At 40.6% G+C, this 19817-nt stretch overlaps 2 protein-coding genes across 4 annotated transcripts in view; both read right to left on the reverse strand.

Annotated features, from left to right (window-relative positions):
• The window catches only part of kif16ba (kinesin family member 16Ba), a 38227-nt gene that overhangs the window by 2519 nt on the left and 15891 nt on the right, over positions 1 to 19817 (reverse strand). The window contains exons 15-28 of one of the 3 annotated variants that reach the window (XM_079663121.1): positions 19638 to 19775; positions 18526 to 18608; positions 18025 to 18113; positions 16086 to 16118; positions 15701 to 15754; positions 13703 to 14519; positions 11771 to 12312; positions 10217 to 10366; positions 8693 to 8801; positions 7422 to 7469; positions 7066 to 7113; positions 3344 to 3463; positions 1875 to 1964; positions 1680 to 1763 (exon numbers count right to left, since the gene is read on the reverse strand). In XM_079663121.1, coding sequence (XP_079519247.1) covers positions 1680 to 1763; positions 1875 to 1964; positions 3344 to 3463; positions 7066 to 7113; positions 7422 to 7469; positions 8693 to 8801; positions 10217 to 10366; positions 11771 to 12312; positions 13703 to 14519; positions 15701 to 15754; positions 16086 to 16118; positions 18025 to 18113; positions 18526 to 18608; positions 19638 to 19775 — 2405 coding nt within the window. The remainder of the gene's footprint in view (positions 1 to 1679; positions 1764 to 1874; positions 1965 to 3343; positions 3464 to 7065; positions 7114 to 7421; positions 7470 to 8692; positions 8802 to 10216; positions 10367 to 11770; positions 12313 to 13702; positions 14520 to 15700; positions 15755 to 16085; positions 16119 to 18024; positions 18114 to 18525; positions 18609 to 19637; positions 19776 to 19817) is intronic. The other 2 variants (XM_079663123.1, XM_079663122.1) reach the window with 2 other exon arrangements.
• Positions 3470 to 7043, reverse strand: LOC307028287 (uncharacterized protein). Its single transcript, XM_079663200.1, has one exon. It carries the CDS (start codon positions 6130 to 6132, stop codon positions 4288 to 4290), a length of 1845 nt encoding a protein of 614 aa, XP_079519326.1. The 5' UTR covers positions 6133 to 7043; the 3' UTR covers positions 3470 to 4287.

The raw sequence follows: 19817 nt of genomic DNA on the forward strand, positions 1-19817 counted from the left end.
ATGATGGTGTCACACTGAGACACCACAGCCAATTAAAACTTTGTATTCATGAAAATATACAAAATAAAGAGGGTTGTTGCTAAGATGTGTTTTCAATTTTTTGTAATTGCACTAAATCTTAACTACTACTTAAATGTATTTAAATGTCATTTTGTAATGTGTTTCTTTTGACACCTTATATGACACCCATCTTAATGTTTTTATGAAGCGATGTGTGCAGAAATGTATAGAGTAAATGAAGTGCACGGCAGAATCTACCAAAGTAAACAGAAGACTAAAAGCGGAAAATACATTTAAATGGTGTTTGTTTAGTAGTTCATCACTTTAATCTCATTTATCATTACTTTTATATTTTCATCACATGCACAGAAAACACGTACGATATCTGCATCTCTGATGGAAAACATCCTCACTGTCTTCCACAGTTTCTAACCTCTAACAGTTATATTCCCTAGAACAGTGGTTCCCAAACCTTTTCTGTCAGGCCCCCCCTTTGGAGAAAAAAAAAAAGCCGGGCCCCCCCAACACAAGTCAGGCTCAGTGGCGGCGCCAGAGATTTATTTTGGGGGTGCTGTGGGGTAGCTTGACGTTTCATAGAGGGTGCTCAAACATTTAGGGTTTCCCATTAAGGTACCGGGCGCTACAGTGGAATTTTCTACTGCAACACTCCCTACGCAAACACACAGTGTGACGGTTACAATGAAGGCTCGATAATCAGCTCACGGCATAGGTGTAAGCAGAGGAAAAGTTCTGTTTTTATAGGTGGTGTGTGGACCTTACATAGGGGGGTCCTTACCTCCTCTAGGGGGGTCCGGGGGGATGCTCCCCTGGGAAGATTTATTTTTAAATATTGAAGTTAAAAGCATCAATCTGGTGCACTTTGAGAGCAAAATGAAGAGATCTATGGATACCTCTCTCAACACCCAGATGAAACAGAACTGTAAACAGATTTCCTTTTTCTTTATGGATATTTTACAAATCACTCTTTTAAACTTTATTCTTGTTTTACTGTCATATAGTATTTCATACCTGTTTTTCATTTATTCTCTTATTTTTTTATAACTATAATGACCATATAAACGTGTGCCTCGGAAGTAATTGTTTACATTTTTTAAATCTTTTTTATTTATTTTTAATAACCATTTTTCCTCCTGGTCTCTCGCGCCCCCCTGTCATGCCTCTGCTCCCCCCCAGGGGGGCCCCACACTTTGGCAACCACTGCCCTAGAACACACGGTGGTTTTATCTTTCATGTGTAATTCAAACTGTAAAAAGATGTCTTGCCTCTGCAAGCCTCCTTCACTTCCTTCAAATCTTTCTCATTTTTGTCTACTGATTAATAGACACACCCCCCCTTCTTTATTTTATATTTAGTGTTTGTCTTTGTACTTTTTCTATTATTATTATTATTTATTTTTGTTTTGTCCTGTTAGTCTGTACAACACTCTCTTACATTTTGGCTACATGGTCTGTTTTGGTTATAATTATGATTTAAATATTGTACGCCTTCAAGTGAAGATCAACTATGTATGGCTTGTCAATTGATGATCAATAGCAGAGACTAAGCTGAACACTTTGAACTGTTGAACATTTGTATCTGTGGTTCCTATCAATGTACATGTCTTTTCTGTGTGTCTTCAATACAAATATATTTAAAATAATAAATAAAAGATGTCTTGCCTCTAAGTGATTCCGGCGTTCAGCGACCATCCGCTCGTCTCTGTTTCCAAACAGTTTCTTGGGAGGGAACTCGAGAGCTGCCAGCTGAAACAAACAGAGACTTCTGAGTGACACGAAACAAATCTCAGAGACGTGTGACCCGGACAAAGTGACTCGACAGACTCAATACTTGTAAAATAAATCAAACTCTCTCACCTCTGGGTATTTCAACTTCAGGCTCTTGTGCATTTCCCGGAAGCGAGTGTAGCGTCTGAACACGGCCCACATCTCATCCCCAACAGTGATCTGAACGTGGAGAGAGAAACGCTTAATGCAAGTCTATCAAAAAAATACACCCAAGGTTTCAGTGTTAAAAAAAAAACGAAATCCTGAGTATTTTACACTTAAAGCAACCTAATTGAGTGAATCTCTAAATATAAATTGTATACCGTACACCCTCAGTAATAAACATTCATTTTAACCGCATTTCCAACAACTAAACTGAAATTAATAAAGAAAAATGTATTTAAAGGTAGGGTAGGTAAGAATGGAGAAACCAGCTCGAGTGCGCTAGAATTTGAAAATACACAACCGAAAATAATCTGCCCCTTCCTTCAGACTTCCTTACAGAGCCCCTCCTCCAACACACACGAACGCGCACATGACCAATGAGGGCACGAGATAAGTTTGTGCACAGATGGAAGACTGACAGGCAGGTAGGCCATCCAGTTACTTTAGCCGGGCCGGCTCAGATGATTGGTCGTGCTATTTACAGCGCTACGGCTTCCACAGATGAAATGGTTGTATATATTTATGGTCAAAGCATTTCATGTGTTCATTGCTATCGGGATGTTAAGAGCATTCCATGGAATATAACAAAAAGTGTTTCTGAAGTGAATTACCTACCCCACCTTTAACTGTTGCACGAGAGTGTACAGGTGTACCAAAAAAGGGACCATTGTGCATTTACTTAAAGGTCACCTATTATGCACAATCCACTTCTTCATGTCTCTTCTACATCAACATGTGTCCCCTCTTCTTCATGTCTCTTCTACATCAACATGTGTCCCCTCTTCTTCATGTCTCTTCTACATCAAGATGTGTCCCCTCTTCTTCATGTCTCTTCTACATAAACATGTGTCCCCTCTTCTCCATGTCTCTCCTACATCAACACGTGTCCCCTCTTCTTCATGTCTCTTCTACATCAACATGTCAACCCCTCTGTGTAAAGAGAATCTGAAAGTTTCAGGAACAAAGATTCTCTCTCTTTTCGTCCTGATCCATTTCTATAAAAACCTGTCTGAAAATGAGCTGATCAGATTTTGGCCACTTTGCGATGTCACAATGTTTTTTTGGCTTGTTTGACCATTAGCCAATCACCAACCAAGGTAACCCCCCCCCCACCTTATCACCTGAATCTCCTCCTAGAGCACCATTGTGTTCTTTGTAACCAAATATCTCTCAGAGGGGCGTGGGGAGGGGCTCCTTATTTTCATCTAAAGTTACAGACAGAGAATCAGCACTTTTGAAACAGGGCTGAAACAGAGGGAATTATGGGTAATGCTGCAATGATCTGTTTGGTGTTTGGAGCCAAACACTTCAGAGACATGTTTTGAATATATCTGAGAGCTATAATATATTGATGATAAACAGTAGAAAAGGGGACCTTTAAGTCCTGAACTCACTTTCACCTCGAACTGGAAGTGCTCGTCCTTCCCCTGCCCGCGGAGAACGTAACGAGGAATGCTAATTTTAACGGGTTCCTGAAGGTCGTCGGAGCTCGTCCCGGAGCGACACACCAGATGCTGCAGAGGAAATCACCGGTAGATAAAAGACGAGGAAAAGAAGAGAAGAACAAGAAAGGAAGTGGAGAGTAAAGGGTTGACTCAGAAAACAGTATTATGAACCATTTTCTTTTTACTTGAATGGTGTATTTGAAAATGCCAAATATATTCGGTCAATAAGAATCACAGTTTAATCTTTATTATCCTGTTTATTAACAGTTAAAGGCACTTTAAACATTGCTGATTTAAATACATATTAATCATATTTCATGTTTAATCACTTCTTATCATAAAGCATTTATTGAAGTCATTCGATCGATAATTAAAGTGCAGCTGCAAAATGTTCCCTTTAAACCATAAATGATTGCAAGGCAAACAAAAATCAAGAATTGTCAACAATGACTTAAAATAGTCAAAAGCAAAAAAAACATTTAAAAAAGAAAAACCTTGAAATTCAAAAGTACATTTATTATTTAAAACCACAAATAAACAACAGGAATGACAAGAAATAATAATGAATATAAACCTAACATGATATGTGCTTCTTCATTTAAAAAGAAAATCTTCAGGACTTTGAGGCACAATAACGAAATCACAAAATAACATTGGAACATCTAAAATCATTTTAAGTGCTTCGATTTTACTTTGACATTATAAATAATCATGTTTCCAGAAATATCTCTTAACTCTTTTTCCGTCAATTTGTGGTAACTTATTTAAACACATCCCGAAGCAATTATAGGTGACTGAATATCTTTCTTCATTTAAATGTCTTCCTTTTGGACGAAGTTAAGTACGTTACATTTGTGACTTAATTCAAGTGAAACTGCCTTTAGGAGTTTAACTCAAGTACACAGATGGTTTATCAAGATCTCAGCTTCTGAGGTACATCCAAAACATAACTTCCAGGAATCGCCCTGACTGCTCAAATTGGTGATGGAGCACACGTCAGCCGAGCCTCGTCTGAACTCGATCTTCTTCTCTCGCGTTTTAGTTTGTTGAGTTTTAAACGTGAAATCCACCACCAGGCAGTTGTCATCCTTCTTCGCGAACAGGCATCTGATGTCTGATCGTCGGCAGAGTTTGAATGCCTGAAACTGAGGAATAGCAAGAAGCAGAGTGGATCCTCGTGGCACCGGGTGAAAGACGCCGTCCTCCCGAAGAAGAACCACATGACTGTCTGTCAGGAGCAACTGATAAATGGCGTCTTTGGGCAAGCGGGGAACGTCCTTGACTTTGACGCTGGTGTAGAGCAGAGGACGAATGTGTGCCAGAGAAGGTTTGCCAGGACCCTCCATGTTCCCGTGAACAACGTAGAGCAAGTCTGCGAGGATGCGCTTGAATCGGCACGTCACTTTAAGTCCGTTATCCAGAACGATGTCAGGAATGTTTGACGTGCAATGCAAAGAGAGAACCATGAGATCACCGGAGAGCAACGGGTGATCTTCAGTCCCTTCAGAGGACTTTCCCTGAGAAAGGACCTTCAGTAAAGCCTTGCAGAAGTCCTGGGTCAGCTCTTTGCTGTGGGTAAAAACAACCAAGATGGTGTCTTCCGTGGAGCCAATTAGGCGAACGTGCTGTCCTGCCAAGCTAATCTGGACCATCTTGATTTCCAGGAGATTAAAACGGTGACGAATAGTTATGGTGTCGTCTGAATTTGCTTCACTTGACAGCACTAATATCTCCTTTTCGGTCAAAAGCAAGCACCCAGGCTTTGGCATCGGCTGCTTACTGTTGGCAGCTTTGAGCCAGAAGATACTCAAGAGCTTGTTGACTTTTTGAGGACTCAGAGATTCCAACTTTTCAAGCATCTTCTGGGATGTAAAGGTCTGTAGCTCGGACAAGGCTGGAGGCAGCTGGACTAACTTCTGATAAAACACTTCAGGACATTGGTCTTTGAGAGACGACACAGAACCTTCTGGCCATTCAGAGACGCCTGGGATTGTAGACATGCCGCAACTTTGTGGTAGACTTAGGGCGCAATCTTTGGACAGATCAACCAGACTGACTTTGTTTTCTTTGGCATCAAAACATGGTTGTGGCTCCGGTTGCATTCGGTTAATAAATGGCAGCTCTTTGGACATCATGGTCACATACTGAGAGACTACATCCTTCATTTCAGTCACTTGTACATTTCGAATGATTTCACTTGTGCCCTGTATTGTTCGACTGGCGTCTTTGTACACTTCGGACAACTTTCCAGCAAAATAACCGAAACCATAGCCCCCGTTTGCTGCTACTTTCTCAGTTTTTGAATTGGCCTTATTTACGGATTCACTGATGTTACCATTGACAGAGTTCTTCAACTTTGATGATTGACCATTGGGAAGTTCACCATCTCGTTCTATCCCTGTTTGGTGCTTGCTGGCTGTATCTTCAACCTTTTTATCGGGTTCACAGCAGGCAGAAGAATGTCCTCCCTTATAAGGAATGTCTTTGTTTTCATCAAATCCGTTGTTCACTGCGTTTGCCGATGTGTCAAAAAGCTTGCGTTGTTCAATGTCACAGTGATCAGGTTTACAGACATCTTGGGCAACTTCTTCATGGGGTACTGTCACTCCATCTTGCCACCATTTGTTGTAGTGGACATACTTGTAAGGCACTTCCTCTTTTTTAATCAACTCTCCAGCTGATTCTACTTGTTCTTCTCTGTGAAGCTTTAAGAGGTCGTTCTCTGGTTCTTCCAACATGTTTTTCTGGTTGTGAGGAGGGGAGTAAGCCTCAAGCTCCGGGGCAGGCAGGAAGCTAGACCCGAACTCGCAGGCTTTCTGTGTGCACAAGGGGGGAGTCCATGACTACATCACCAAGACGGACGTGAAGGAATTATACTGAAGTCCATAATCCAACCCTTTGAGAATAACCATCTCCTCCATCACCAGGTGCACAGGCGAGTTGTAAATGATTCAAAATTAACAGTGTAAAGAGGTTTGGCATGCAAATTAGGATGAAAAGTGTACTGGGAATCTTTGAGTTCTAAATAAATGAGGGAAAAGTAGCACTTGCAAATATTTCTTATCACTATGACCTTCCTGTGAGCACATCGATTGTCTTTACAGAACTATATTTTGTTATTTTTTTGTTTCTGGCTTGAAATCCACCTATCTTGAACGTCAATTGACAAAAAAGGGATCTGCGTAAACTATTCTACCCATATTTAGTTTCACATAGTTTGAAATGAAGGACTTTGAGCTGAAATAAATGTGTGTGTTTAGTTGTCTGTCTACTTTTCATTTATTTGGTCGCTACCATCCTAACGAGGAGAATGGGCTTTCTTCCCACTTTGCTTTCACCAATAACAACAAGAGTTGATTAACTTTCAAGACTGACTCCAATCCTAACAATTTTCTATTTCAATTTTTATCTCGTACTACTAAACTGGAATTTTAAAAGAACATGTGTACATCTGTGAATTCCTGTGTTTTTCAAACCTGAAGAAATCAAATGGAAACCCATTCACCATCTCATTTCAAATTACATTGATTTTGGTCAATGATATGTGGAATCATGTTTCATTTTTTACATGCATGTGAGTCATTGTTTAAATGTAGCAGGTTTACAGATGTTAATTGATTTATTATAAAAAAGATAATTATCCCAATACTAAAATTAGATCTTTGTCTTACCTCATATTTGAGCCTTCTCGGATTCACGTTGTTCTGCTTTTCCTCATCCTGCAAACATTAAAACATTCATTATCAGTGTCACAAATACCAAACAAAAACATTAAGTAGGTGCAAAATACCAAACATAATGTTTTATTTTATATTCCAATTATACACCATGATGCCAGGAGAAAGGGACAAATGAAAGAAAACCCGGATGAGTAAAGATCAGGTGGAGAAGAACCCAATTAAAAGAGCAAACAATAGAACTGACTGATATAAGTGTTAATGATTCGATCCATAATCATATTTGGGAGAGTCATGCAGATTTCAGAGCGGGGGAAGTCTCATTCAGAGCAGGTGGATCCTGGTCTTACCTCCTCTGTTAATCTAACAGAGCTACAGTCACTAGCTTCTTCCTCCTCCTGCGGGGTTAAAGAGCTAAAGATCAGTTCTTCACAGAGAAAGCCGCTTCCACGCTGGACCTGCTGGATTTCTTTACTTTACACTTTACTTTTAACACAATATACATTTAAGAGCACAAATGAAGCCTCACCTAATGTGTTTCAGGAATAGAAGCCATATTCAACACAATGAGGAGCAATACGTTTCTTTAAGATGTTTCTTAACAACTGTAGAGCTTTAATTTAAATCAACAAAAAGTTGTTGACATAGTGCAGATAAACAAATAGTGAATAGGTGGATATGTACAGTATATGCATAAAGACAATCAGACCGTTTCTTCCCCAGAGCAATACATGCACTAAACTCCAGCTTGCACTGACACAATATATATATATATATATATATATATATATACATACCTTTTTATATACATTCAAAGATATTTATTTTTACTTAAACCGATATATTCCTGCACTTTAACTTTATCTGCATATTGAAATATGAATGCTTGCTGTTTGCATGTTGTCTTCTCCTGAATGTTGTACGTCTCTCGTTTGTTTTTTTGATGGAACCTTAAAAAAAGTAGTAGCTCTACTCATCTCATTGTACCTGTATAGTGACAATAAAGGATTCTATTCTATTCTAAATGAAAGCATGTCTACATACAGTATACTGCATGTGAGTTTTACTGGAATAACATAACATATTACAGTGTTTCCCCTAGGTTTACTGCTTTGGGGGGGTGCTGCCTGGTTGCTCGGTGGTATTGGGATATCTTTTTTTAAATCCTCTGGAGCAGAGAGAGGAGCTGTGGATTATTGTTATTGATTAATGCATCAGTGTTTCTTAGGGTCAAAAACTCTAAACTCACAACTTAAAATGAAAGTGTTTAGCTTATTTAATAAAAGAGCACATGTTCAATGTGAAAAATGACAGTAGATATAGATTAGTTGCAATTTGGTGCTATATATATAAAAAATAATCATAATAAAAAAAAAAAAAGATATACTGTATATTTTTTATAACACCTTGAATTTCAGGGGGGGTCGCGGGGCTCCGTTGGCGGGGCGCAGCGCCCCTCCAAGACAATCGTAGGGGAAACACTGTATTAATTCATAAGTGGATGTTGTTCTGTATGACTGATGTTAAGTATTCATCCGAGTAAAGGCCGGTGGGAAAAACACGTTTTTTTGTCAGCAGGTGTGAAAGATAAATTAATGCTGGGGTGAAAAGCAGTTCTTACCCTGAGAGATTCGCAGGAGAGAGACAGATCCATGCTGCTGCTGCTGCCGTTGAGAAGATTCATCTTGTGTAACCTCCGCTGGACTTCCTCTTCAATGTAGGCATTTATCCTGGATGATGGAGAACAAGCTTGAGTAACAATGTAAAGAAATACATGAAAAACCAATCGGTCTATAGAAAAATCAAGACTCTAATAAATCTACAATTTATTTGTGACAATACTTAAAGGTCCCATGTCATGCTTTTCTGGTTATTACCCGTCCCCTTGTGTGTTATGAAGGTTTTTCTGCATGTAAACGGTCTGCAGAGTCACAAACCCTCAAAGTACACCCTGTAGTGAGTAAAACTCTAACACAGAAAAGACCTGTCTATGCTGCCCCAGAACGCCTCGTTGGAGAATTCTCATTTTCCAATATTTTCTTCTTGGGTATAGTGACGTATTTGGGTATAGAGACGTAACGTTACGTCCGCGGAGCCATTACGTTCCTTCCTCACACAAACACACTCAATCTTTTCTCAGCTGCAGCTACGCGGATTTCTCAGCCTGAGACGGCGGGACACGGCGAGGCTGTGAGTGTTGGTTTCGGGCTGGTTTCCGCGCTGTCTCGCAGACGGCCACTGGGCTCACAGGGGCGGGGGGGGGGGGGGGGGGCAGAGTGAATACACATACTATACAGAGATGCTGTATGAGAAACCAATGTGAGTTTGGAAAATTGCACAGTATAAATCTATTCTAGTATTCCTCAACAATGGAATTATGATCAGTAGAAATGACATGGGACCTTTAATATTGTTTTAAGTTTGGGGAATGCATAGAAGTTAGAAAACCCTGAAAATGTAACCGAGTAAGGATCATATTATAAAACATAAGACAGTTGTTCTTTATTAACAAATAAAATATACTAAATATGAAGTTCAACAAGCCTTTGTTCTTGTCTTGCTTTTTTCTTATTGATTTTTTGATAACTACATTTTTTCGTTGGGAAAAAAGGGACACATTATTATATTGTTAGTTACTTTTCGATGACTAAAAAGTCAAGTCTTCATAAACTACAAATCGATTAAGCTGAAGAGAATACGAAATTGCTTTTCCTGAACTAAAACTAGACAAAAAGAAGACAGGATGATTCAATATGACAACAATTTGAACATTTGAAAAGAAATAGCTAACAAAATGAAGTAAGGATCATAAAGACGGTTTCTCTTTGTTAATGAATAAAATATACTGAATATGAAGTTCAACAACCGTTTTTCAATGTCTGAGGCGAGACAAAGTGGAAAAGGCAATAAAACAGGCCAGACTCAAATGTTTTCAAATTGAGGTTTTCTTATTATATTGTTAGTTATTTTTCGATTGCTAAAAAGTCAAGTTTTCATCGACTACAAACTGATTAAGCTAAAGTTTTCTTTAACTAAGATAAGACTAAATTGCTAATTATGACAAAAGCTGACATTGTAAACAGGACAGCAACTAATAAAAAAATAGCAAACAAAATGAAAACCGTGAGTATTCCCTGAGGAGTACCTGTCGTCGGAGAGCGGCAGCAGCGTGGTCAGACTCTGCATGTGGCTGACCGGAGAGCTGCTCTTCTCCTCGTTACCGATGGAGTGACTCCTGTTGTTCTCTTCTCCTTCACTGATCCTCTGTCGCAGCTTCTGGATCTCCCGCTCCACCCTTCAGATACAAAAACAACAACACTATGAGCTCTGTTTTTGTGGCAGCACTACACAAACATTTTGATTTCTCCATATCTGATTCAGGACAAACAGTGCTCACTACATTGAGGCTAAACCTGGCTTTAGGTCGTGACGTGTGTTTAACATGAAAGCCCATACTGAAGTTGAAAGGTTGATGATGTTTGATGGACAAAATGAAACAACGGATAGCTTAAGGGGACCTATCATGCAAAATGCACTTTTGTACGTCTGTTATACATGAATATGTGTCCCCGGTGTTCCAGGGAACTCACCAAGAGTCAGAAAACACAACCCTCTTTATTTTCCTCCATACCCAAATCTCTTAAAAAGGGGCTGCAACGGATCTGATACAGACTGACCCAGATTTGAACACTTTTATGAAGTCACAGAAGTGGCGCTAGGGCTATTGGGCCAACTCCACCAATCAGGAGGAGACAGCCACGGACATTGCCGTTCGAAAGCGCTGGAGACGTTGTAGTACATATTTCAGGCCACCAGATGGTGCTGTTCTCACAGAATCAGAGCATGAAAGACAGTGTTAAATTAAGCGAAATGAGGAATGGCTAAAATGCATGATCTGTTTGGTATTTTGAAAAATAAAAAGTATAAATATGCTTTATATTAGGTATGGTCCTACGCTTTATTATTCAAATATAGCATGATAGGTCCACTTTAAGTAGTACCACACGGTCAACAACAAAATATCAGCACAGGTCATCCACAAAACCGGCGTACAACAGGTGACCTAGATACCAATAAACCACACCTATGTGATCATAGGTGCTAAAAAAAATACAAATTAACGTGATGTAAATAAACGATAATACAAATAATACTTTTTTTTTTTTAAATACCATTTTATTTCTATTGAGATGTTTACATTTTCGAATGCTTATTTCTAGTCTTTTAAATTTGTATTGTACAATGCCATGTCTTTTTATGCTGCTGCTGCAACACAACATTTTTCCCAAATTGGGATCAATAAAGTACTTCTTATCTTATCTTATAAGAAACGTAAGCCTTTTGTCTCCTACAGTCTTGTCCAGTTTTGTACATTATATTACAGTCATGAGGTCTAAAACCACCACTCAGGGACAGTCAACTTTCATCCCACAGGCCATAAGACAGTTACACACCTGAACTTTTGAAAGAACATCCATAACATTCATCTGTTTGCAACTCATCTCAATATTTAAATGACTGTATAGACTATTCTGCACTATTTCTATTATATTCTATTTTATTTGATCTACTAGTAATATTGTATCTGTTTTATTGTGTTGCTCTGTTGGAGGAATCTGTGACCTAAGATTTTCATTGTCATATCTACACTGCACACTGTACACATGACAATCAAAGCCTTGAACCTGGAGTCTCTGACCTGTGCTGCTCCAGCTCGGCTCCGCCCCTCAGGTTCCTGACGGAGCTGTCGTGTCTCTGCTCCTCGGCTTCGGGCTCCAGAGAGGCGCTGCGCCTCAGGGCCGCGTGCCTCCTCTCCAGCCGGGCCACCGCCTGCTCCATCCCCTCTCTCTGCTGCTTGTCCTTGGACTCCAGGATCTCCTTCTCCTTCCTCCTCACCTTCTCCTCCTGCCGCGCCACGTTGGCCGTGAACTCGTAGGTTTCCTGGAGCTGCTGCAGCTGCTGAGCGCTGTGCAGGTGGAGGCTCAGCTTCTCCTGCTTCTCCTCCAGCTCCTTCTCCACCTGGAACAGCGTGTTGTCGAGCCCCGGCGGGATGTCGCAGTTCCCGTTGTTTCCTCCTCCGCTGCGCTCCAGCATCTCGGCCGCTCTCAGCTTCTCCTCGGCCAGCGCGGGGAGGAGTCCGTCAGAAACGCTGGCCAGCTGTCGCTCCTTAAACTGCAGCCTGTGCTCCGCCTGCTTCACCAGCTGCTCCTCCTGGGACACTGCTGTAGCGTCCTGCGCCCCCTGAATAATAATAATAATAGATTACATTTAATTATCTTGGCGACCTGGTAAAACAATGAGGTTTAGCATGCCATGGGTATTTCAGGATATCTGTTGGGGAAATGGTGAATGTCCTCTTTCAATCTGAGAGTAGCATGATAACAAAGGTATCAACTGCAGCTGTGAACATGACAGGATGTGTGATTACCTAGAAGAGCATCAGGACTGTTTGAGGCATATGATAGCTATGTGATTAACATGATGATTCAGCCTCTATGGAGAGAGACATATGACAAGCATGATCATTTCTGACGTGGAGCTAATCTGAAGTAAACATTGAATACTGCTTTCTATTCCTCCATCTCTTGTGTGAGGATTTTGAGATTTTGAGAAAAAGTCAGAATTTAGAGAAAAAGTCAGAATTTAGAGATTCTGAGAAAAAGTTAACATTTTAAAGAAAAAGTCAGAATTTAGAGATTTTGAGAAAAAGTCAGAATTGAGAGATTTTGAGAAAAAGTCAGAATTTAGAGATTTTGAGAAAAAGTCAGAATTTAGAGATTTTGAGAAAATCTGAATTTAGAGATTGAGAAAAAGTCGGAATTTAGAGATTTTGAGAAAGTCAGAATTTAGAGATTTTGAGAAAAAAGTCAGAATTTAGAGATTTTGAGAAAAAAATCAGAATTTAGAGATTTTGAGAAAAAAGTCAGAATTTAGAGATTTTGAGAAAAAATCAGAATTTTGGGAAAAACTCAGCATTTTGAGAAATATTCAGAAATTTGAGAAAAAGTCAGAATGTTGACATTTTGAGAAAAAAGTCAACATTTTTAGAGAAAGTCAGTATTTTGTTCATGACAGGATGTATGATTTCCTAGAAGAACCGGTATTCCTCCATCTTGTGACTGTGTAACTCCCTCTCTTGGATATCAGCATGTGAAGGACACTGTTCAGGAACTAGCTGATGCTCTGTGTGTGATGACTACTTCCAGATTTTGAGAAAACGTCAGAATTTTGAGATTTTTATTAAAAGTCAGAATTTGTAATAAAAGTCAGAATTTATAGATTTTCAATCTGAGATCTCACTCCTGCAACTGGAGTGAGATTTTTCTAACAACATCAGACCGGTTCACTTTGGAAAGATTTCAGCAGATGTAAATGTGGTTGTGTTTTTGTAAGGAATGTATTCATTAATGTGAAGGTCTTTATCATACACAATTAAACACAATCACATTTTGAATAACTACAAAAGGATGAAGAGCCCCTCTAAGTACTGTGCTAGAACGTAGGCATAAAAAGCAGCAGGAGGTTTCTGTGAAAGATAAAGCCTTTTCTTGCATTTGATATTTTGAACCATTTGCTCTAATTTAAATCACATTTGTTTAGACATGGTAAACAAACAAACAAACAAACAAACCTTCTCCTGCGTCTCCTTCAGCTGCTGGTTCCGGTCTCTGAGTCCGTGGCTGAGGTGCTGCAGAGTGTTTCTCTCCGCAGAAACCTCCTTCTCCAGGCGCCCCTTCTGCTGCCGGAGCCCCTCCTCCAGCTGGCCCAGCTCCTTCACCTGCGCCTCCTTGAAGTCGGTGTATCGCGTCAGGGCAGATCTCGCCTCCTTCCCCCCAGCGTCCTCCACGTCCGTCCGCTCTGAGGCCTCTTTAGCTCGGAGGAGAGACTCTCTGATGTCGGCCAGGGCCCGGCGCTCCTCCTCCAGGCGGCGGTTGTCCTCCCGGGTCAGCAGGATGGAGGAGGCGTCGTGTTTCTCCCTCAGCTGCTCCTCCAGCCGCCCCACCAGGCTCAGCTGCTCGCGGCCCTGCTCCTCCAGGCGCCGGCGCTCCGTCTCCAGACGGACCTTCTGCTCCTCGCGCTCCCTCTTCAGCCTCTCCAGCTCTCGGTAGATCTCCGCCGCCTCCTGCCGCCTCCGCTGCTCCTCATCCTCCTGCCCTTCATCCTCCTGCTCCTCCTCGATGTCTTCCTCCCGATGCACTTTCTGCCGCTGGAGGTCCTCTGTGTAACTCTCCAAGCGTCGCTCCTCCTCGAAGCGCTCCTTCTCGGCCAGGAAGTCTTGCAGGCGGCTCTCGATGTCCTGGCTGCGCGAGCGGAGGCTCTCCTCCTGGTGGAGGATCCTCTGCTGCACCTCCTCAGACTCTCTGCGCTGACTCTCCACCTCCTGCTGCAGCTGCTCCAGCTCTGCCTTCTCACTCTGGTGCTTTTCCTCCATCTCCTTTATCAGCCTCCTGAAGCAGCAGCAACACAAAATGATCGGGGCACGGTTATATACATATAGATATATCTTCCACAAAGTCACCAAGGTCTCTCTCTTAAAGGGGACCTATCATGCAAAATGCACTTTTGTACGTCTTTTATACATGAATATGTGTCCCCGGTGTTCCAGGGAACTCACCAAGTGTCAGAAAACACAACCCTCTCTATTTTCCTCCATACCCAAATCTCTTAAAAAGGGGCTGCAACGGATCTGATACAGACTGATCCAGATTTGAACACTTCTATGAGGTCACAGAAGTGGCGCTATGGCTATTGGGCCAACTCCACCAATCAGGAGGAGACAGCCACGGACATTGCCGTTGGAAAGTCCTGGAGACTCTGTAGTACATATGCCAGGCCTGTAGGTGGTGCTGTTCTCACAGAATCAGCCCATGCAAAGACAGTGTTAAATTGAGTGAAATGAGGAATGGCTAAAATGCATGATCTGTTTGGTATTTTGAAAAATAAAAAGTATAAATATGCCTTTATATAGGTATGGTCCTACCCTATATTATTCAAATATAGCATGATAGGTCCACTTTAATATCTAAATACATTTTCTTGATGATGTCTTGCGCTTGAAAGGTAATTCCAAGACGGCTTTTTATTTGATGTAAGGGTGAGGTCTGGTGAAACATAACCAACCTCTGATTTTGATGTGTCAGATTCTCAACATACTGTAACATCACTTTAGTGGCCAACTCTTAAAAGACAAAAGACTATGTTTTAATTGAATTCTCTGAGTTTTAGAAAGGTATTTGTATTTAAAGTTCCTCAAAACTAAGTAAATCACAAGTTTAATCACTATATAGTATTATACTGATTATTTCAAATCGATAACATATGCCCGGTTATACAATAAAACAAAATTACTTAACAATTGTGTTTATCTCTCTGTAGATAAAAATGAGAACACGGATGTGCAAAGGGACATTTCTAAATAAAGGCTTAGCTTAAATATGTTATGGAGGTTTTTATATTGCATTAAATAGAAACATCTATCAAGATCAATAAACCCTAACAGCTCGACCTTACAACGTTAAGATTTGATTTCCAGTTTCAAAGCAATTAGAAGTGTAATCAAGTTAAACCTAATCCTTATCCTGTGAACGAGTGCATGGTCATGTCTGTCAGTAGTTTTTTCGACTTGTACCTTTTCAGCTCCAGTTTCTCCAGCTCTTCTCGCTGCTGTCTCTCAAACTCAAGCCTGTAAACACAAAACACTCCATCAGCTTCCTTTACTCTGATCACCAAAAAGTCCACGAACACATCGTCAACATTAAACACCACAACAAATAAGGTGCAATAAATAAAAGCAGCACAAAATGACGGGCGTCAAATGAAATGCCAGGCAGTGTGAAAAAGCAACGATACATTCTCTACTCTCAGACGTTAAAATGGAGACACAAGCAGCAGGGTGGAGTGCAAAATAATAATAAAAACAGACAGTGATGGGTCAGGTTTAGAGACGGGACGAATCAACACACGTCTGGGTCTAAGACGGGACAGTTAGACAGGAAGTGGACGGCTGAGTCTACCTGAGGAAGACGGGGCCCTTCTGAGTGAAGAGACTGTCAACGGGACAGGGTTTCAACAGTTAATTCAACAACTTAAAGTGTGCATAGATGACAGAAAACTGTGCGCTTAATACATTTAACAAAACACACTGCTGCTTACAGAGTAGACATGTTCTGTTCTGGACAAATAAACCAAACAAATCTCTCTTTACAATCATTAAAAAATAAATCTTGATATTTAGCGACAGTAACCGGACAGAATACACAAAGAACGTTATCTGATTTTTATTATGTACTTTTAGTTATTTATTTAAACAATTTAAAATGTTGTGCTTTTGGTGGTACATGTTGAGTATTATTTGATCACAAATAAATACACTAAGAACAAAAGGTTCAATTTCCGGAAAAATGGAGAACAACAAACACCATAAAAATCCAGCAATTATTCAGCAGACAGTTCGTCCTGAAGCTCACAACATGAAAAACATCATGAACTGTCTAAAATAAGTGGGGGTTATCCTCTGGAGAGCATGAATAGGCTCAACAAATATCATAGAGATCAGTTTATTATGGTAAGTTGCAGTAACTACAGTCATTTGTCTTCTGAAACGTATCAAGGCAAATTAAAGGATTTAGTTTAGACACATAATATTGATGCACTTCAAGCTGTAGACTAGGATGGTCCTTAACATTGAAAGTGGGAAAGTCTAAACTCCAACCCCCAGAATTCATTCTATTAGTCAAGAAGACTCTCTGGGGGTTGGAGCTTAGACTTTCCCTTTCCCACTTTCAATTTGAAGGACCACCCATACTTGCCAACCTTGAGATGGGGGGGGGGGGGGAGCTGGAGCTGTTAGATTAACATTAACATGCTTATTGTAGTTGTAAGTGTAATGCCTTGCGAGTTGTCGATTCTTGTTCTGTTTTCTGTGACTATCTTCCTCACCATGCTGAACACCTTCTCAGACTTTCAGTTGCGCGCTACTAAAGAGACGCGCTACCATGGAAACCGAACGATGGTATAGCTGTATTAAAGTCAGAGTGGGAACAGTCGTCAGTAAATCTGATTTTGTCAGAAATCGGGAGAAATGCGGGAGAAATATGACGCGGGGGGGGGAACCGGTAGAGGGCAATGATCGGGAGGGTTGGCAAGTATTGGGACCACCCTACGTGAGGCTAAACTTCAAGGTTGATGAGGGAGGGGTAAATGTTGTTGGAATTTGAACACAATTCACCAGGAGAGTTTTCTTAACTAGTATAACGAATTCCGGTGGTTGGAGCTTAAAATAAATGAATTCAAAAAATGTATCTCTCACGAAGGACCGCCCTACTGTAGACATTTAGAAGTTGTTTTGCCCTTTTGTAAAATGAATGAAGCTCAATACATTGCTATGATTTTCATCAGATTACACAATGGAAAAAGCATTGCTTAAATTTGTTCCACGGAATACATTTTACTAAAAAGAGCTGCAGGACTAATGGCTTCATTTAGCAACACATCAATACAAACACAATGCTTTTGAATAGGTGCATTCACTTTTGATGGTATTTGATGACAATAGGGGAAATATAGATTATAAATTACTTTTATTTTAAAACAGTCAAATTATGTTAAATAAATAGGACAGAGTGGAGTCTTGCACAGAATATATCTAAAGGTAGGTTGGAACAAATCTTTTCACAACACAACTCTAGAAATAGCGTCTGTTTACTCCTCATATATCATTTTAAACTTCATTCATTTTGAACTAGTAGTGAAACATTTCACTCTGTGGTGTTTTATTAAATGTCACCTATGTTTTTTTAACCCTTATCATTGCATGAAGGCAGATAAGCATGATCTCATATCAGCTCTGATAAAAAAATAGTACCGGGGGGGGGTTTAGATGCAGAGGTGGGATGCACTGCAGCGGATCATCGCATGCAGCAGCTGATGCTATCTGTGTGTTCAGGCACTCACCCCGGGTTGTAGAGCATCACAGTGGACAGGTTCTCACAGGACGTGGACAGATCGGTCATGGAGAGGCTGAACGTAGAGAGGACGCCACTCTGAGGGGGAACATAATATATATCACCTTTCAGCAAAACAAATGAACTTCTAAGTGCTTTACAAGAAGAAATGAAGAGGTTAAAAGTAGTTAAAAGTTAATAAAATAGAATAAAACAAGTCATAATGACCAATAATAAAGGTTTAAATAAAATACTGCAAAATAAATAATAAAGCTATAAATAAACATAATATAAATAATTAAACTAAACGCTACATAAAAGCCAGACTTAAAGATGGATTTTTACTCTATTTAAAAAATATATAAATATAATCTGCTCCTGTGGAAGGTTATACCAGCAGTGTGGAGCGTAATGGCCAAAAGCAGCTTCACAAAATGCTCTGAAGTGAAAGCAGATTCAGTTTAATATTCAGGTTTTCTGAAGGGAACTCGCTCAGACGATCAAATCTCACCTTTCGTTTCTCCCTCAGCTTGGCCGCCTCTTTGGGATGGTTGAACCGAAACATGTTGGTCCTGCCGAGCAGAATCACCGCACCTGGACAACAACAGAAAGGCCTTTCATACATCTGGAGATTCAACATGTTCCGAGTGGATTTTGAGTGACTTTAAAAAAGGTCCCCTATTCCACTGTTTTTCATCATTATATTATAGGTCTCAGATATATACAGAGCCTGTCTCTGATTGACTCCAAACACCAAACAGATCATTGCAGCATTACCCATAATCCCCTCTGTTTCAGCCCTGTTTCCAAAGTGCTGATTCTCTGTCTGTTACTTTAGATGAAAATAAGGAGCCCCTCCCCACGCCCCTCTGAGATATTTGGTTACAAAGAACACAATGGTGCTCTAGGAGGAGGTTCAGGTGATAAGGTGGGGGGGTGGGGGGTTACCTTGGTTGGTGATTGGCTAATGGTTACTCAAGCCAAAACATCGCTATGACATCATAAAGTGGCCAAAATCTGATCAGCTCATTTTCAGACAGGTTTTTATAGAAATGGATCAGGACAAAAAGAGAGAGAATATTTGTTCCTGAAACTTTCAGAGTCTCTTTACACAGAGGGGACACATGTTGATGTAGAAGAGACATGAAGAAGAGGAGACACATGTTGATGTAGAAGAGACATGAAGAAGAGGGGACACATGTTGATGTAGAAGAGACATGGAGAAGAGGGGACACATGTTGATGTAGAAGAGACATGAAGAAGTGGGGACACATGTTGATGTAGAAGAGACATGGAGAAGAGGGGACACATGTTGATGTAGAAGAGACATGAAGAAGAGGGGACACATGTTGATGTAGAAGAGACTTGAAGAAGAGGAGACACATGTTGATGTAGAAGAGACATGGAGAAGAGGGGACACATGTTGATGTAAAAGAGACTTGAAGAAGAGGAGACACATGTTGATGTAGAAGAGACATGAAGAAGAGGGGACACATGTTGATGTAGAAGAGACATGAAGAAGAGGGGACACATGTTGATGTAGAAGAGACATAGAGAAGGGGATTTTGCATAATAGGTGACCATTAAAACAATGAATGATTTCTCTTCAGACTTCTTCCTCACCTTGGTTGAGCTGCGACCGCTCCGTCACCTGAACTCCGTTAACCGAACACTGAGCTCTACCGAGCGGCACCAGAGTCACTTTCCCGTTCTGGTTCTCAAACCTGCAGTGCTCACTCTCCAGGTCCAGACCGTGCAGGACTGCAGGAGGAGGAAATAAGATGTGAATTCAACGTACGTTAC

This window comes from Notothenia rossii (genome assembly GCF_949606895.1).
Source record: "Notothenia rossii genome assembly, chromosome: 1".
NCBI lineage: Eukaryota > Metazoa > Chordata > Actinopteri > Perciformes > Nototheniidae > Notothenia > Notothenia rossii.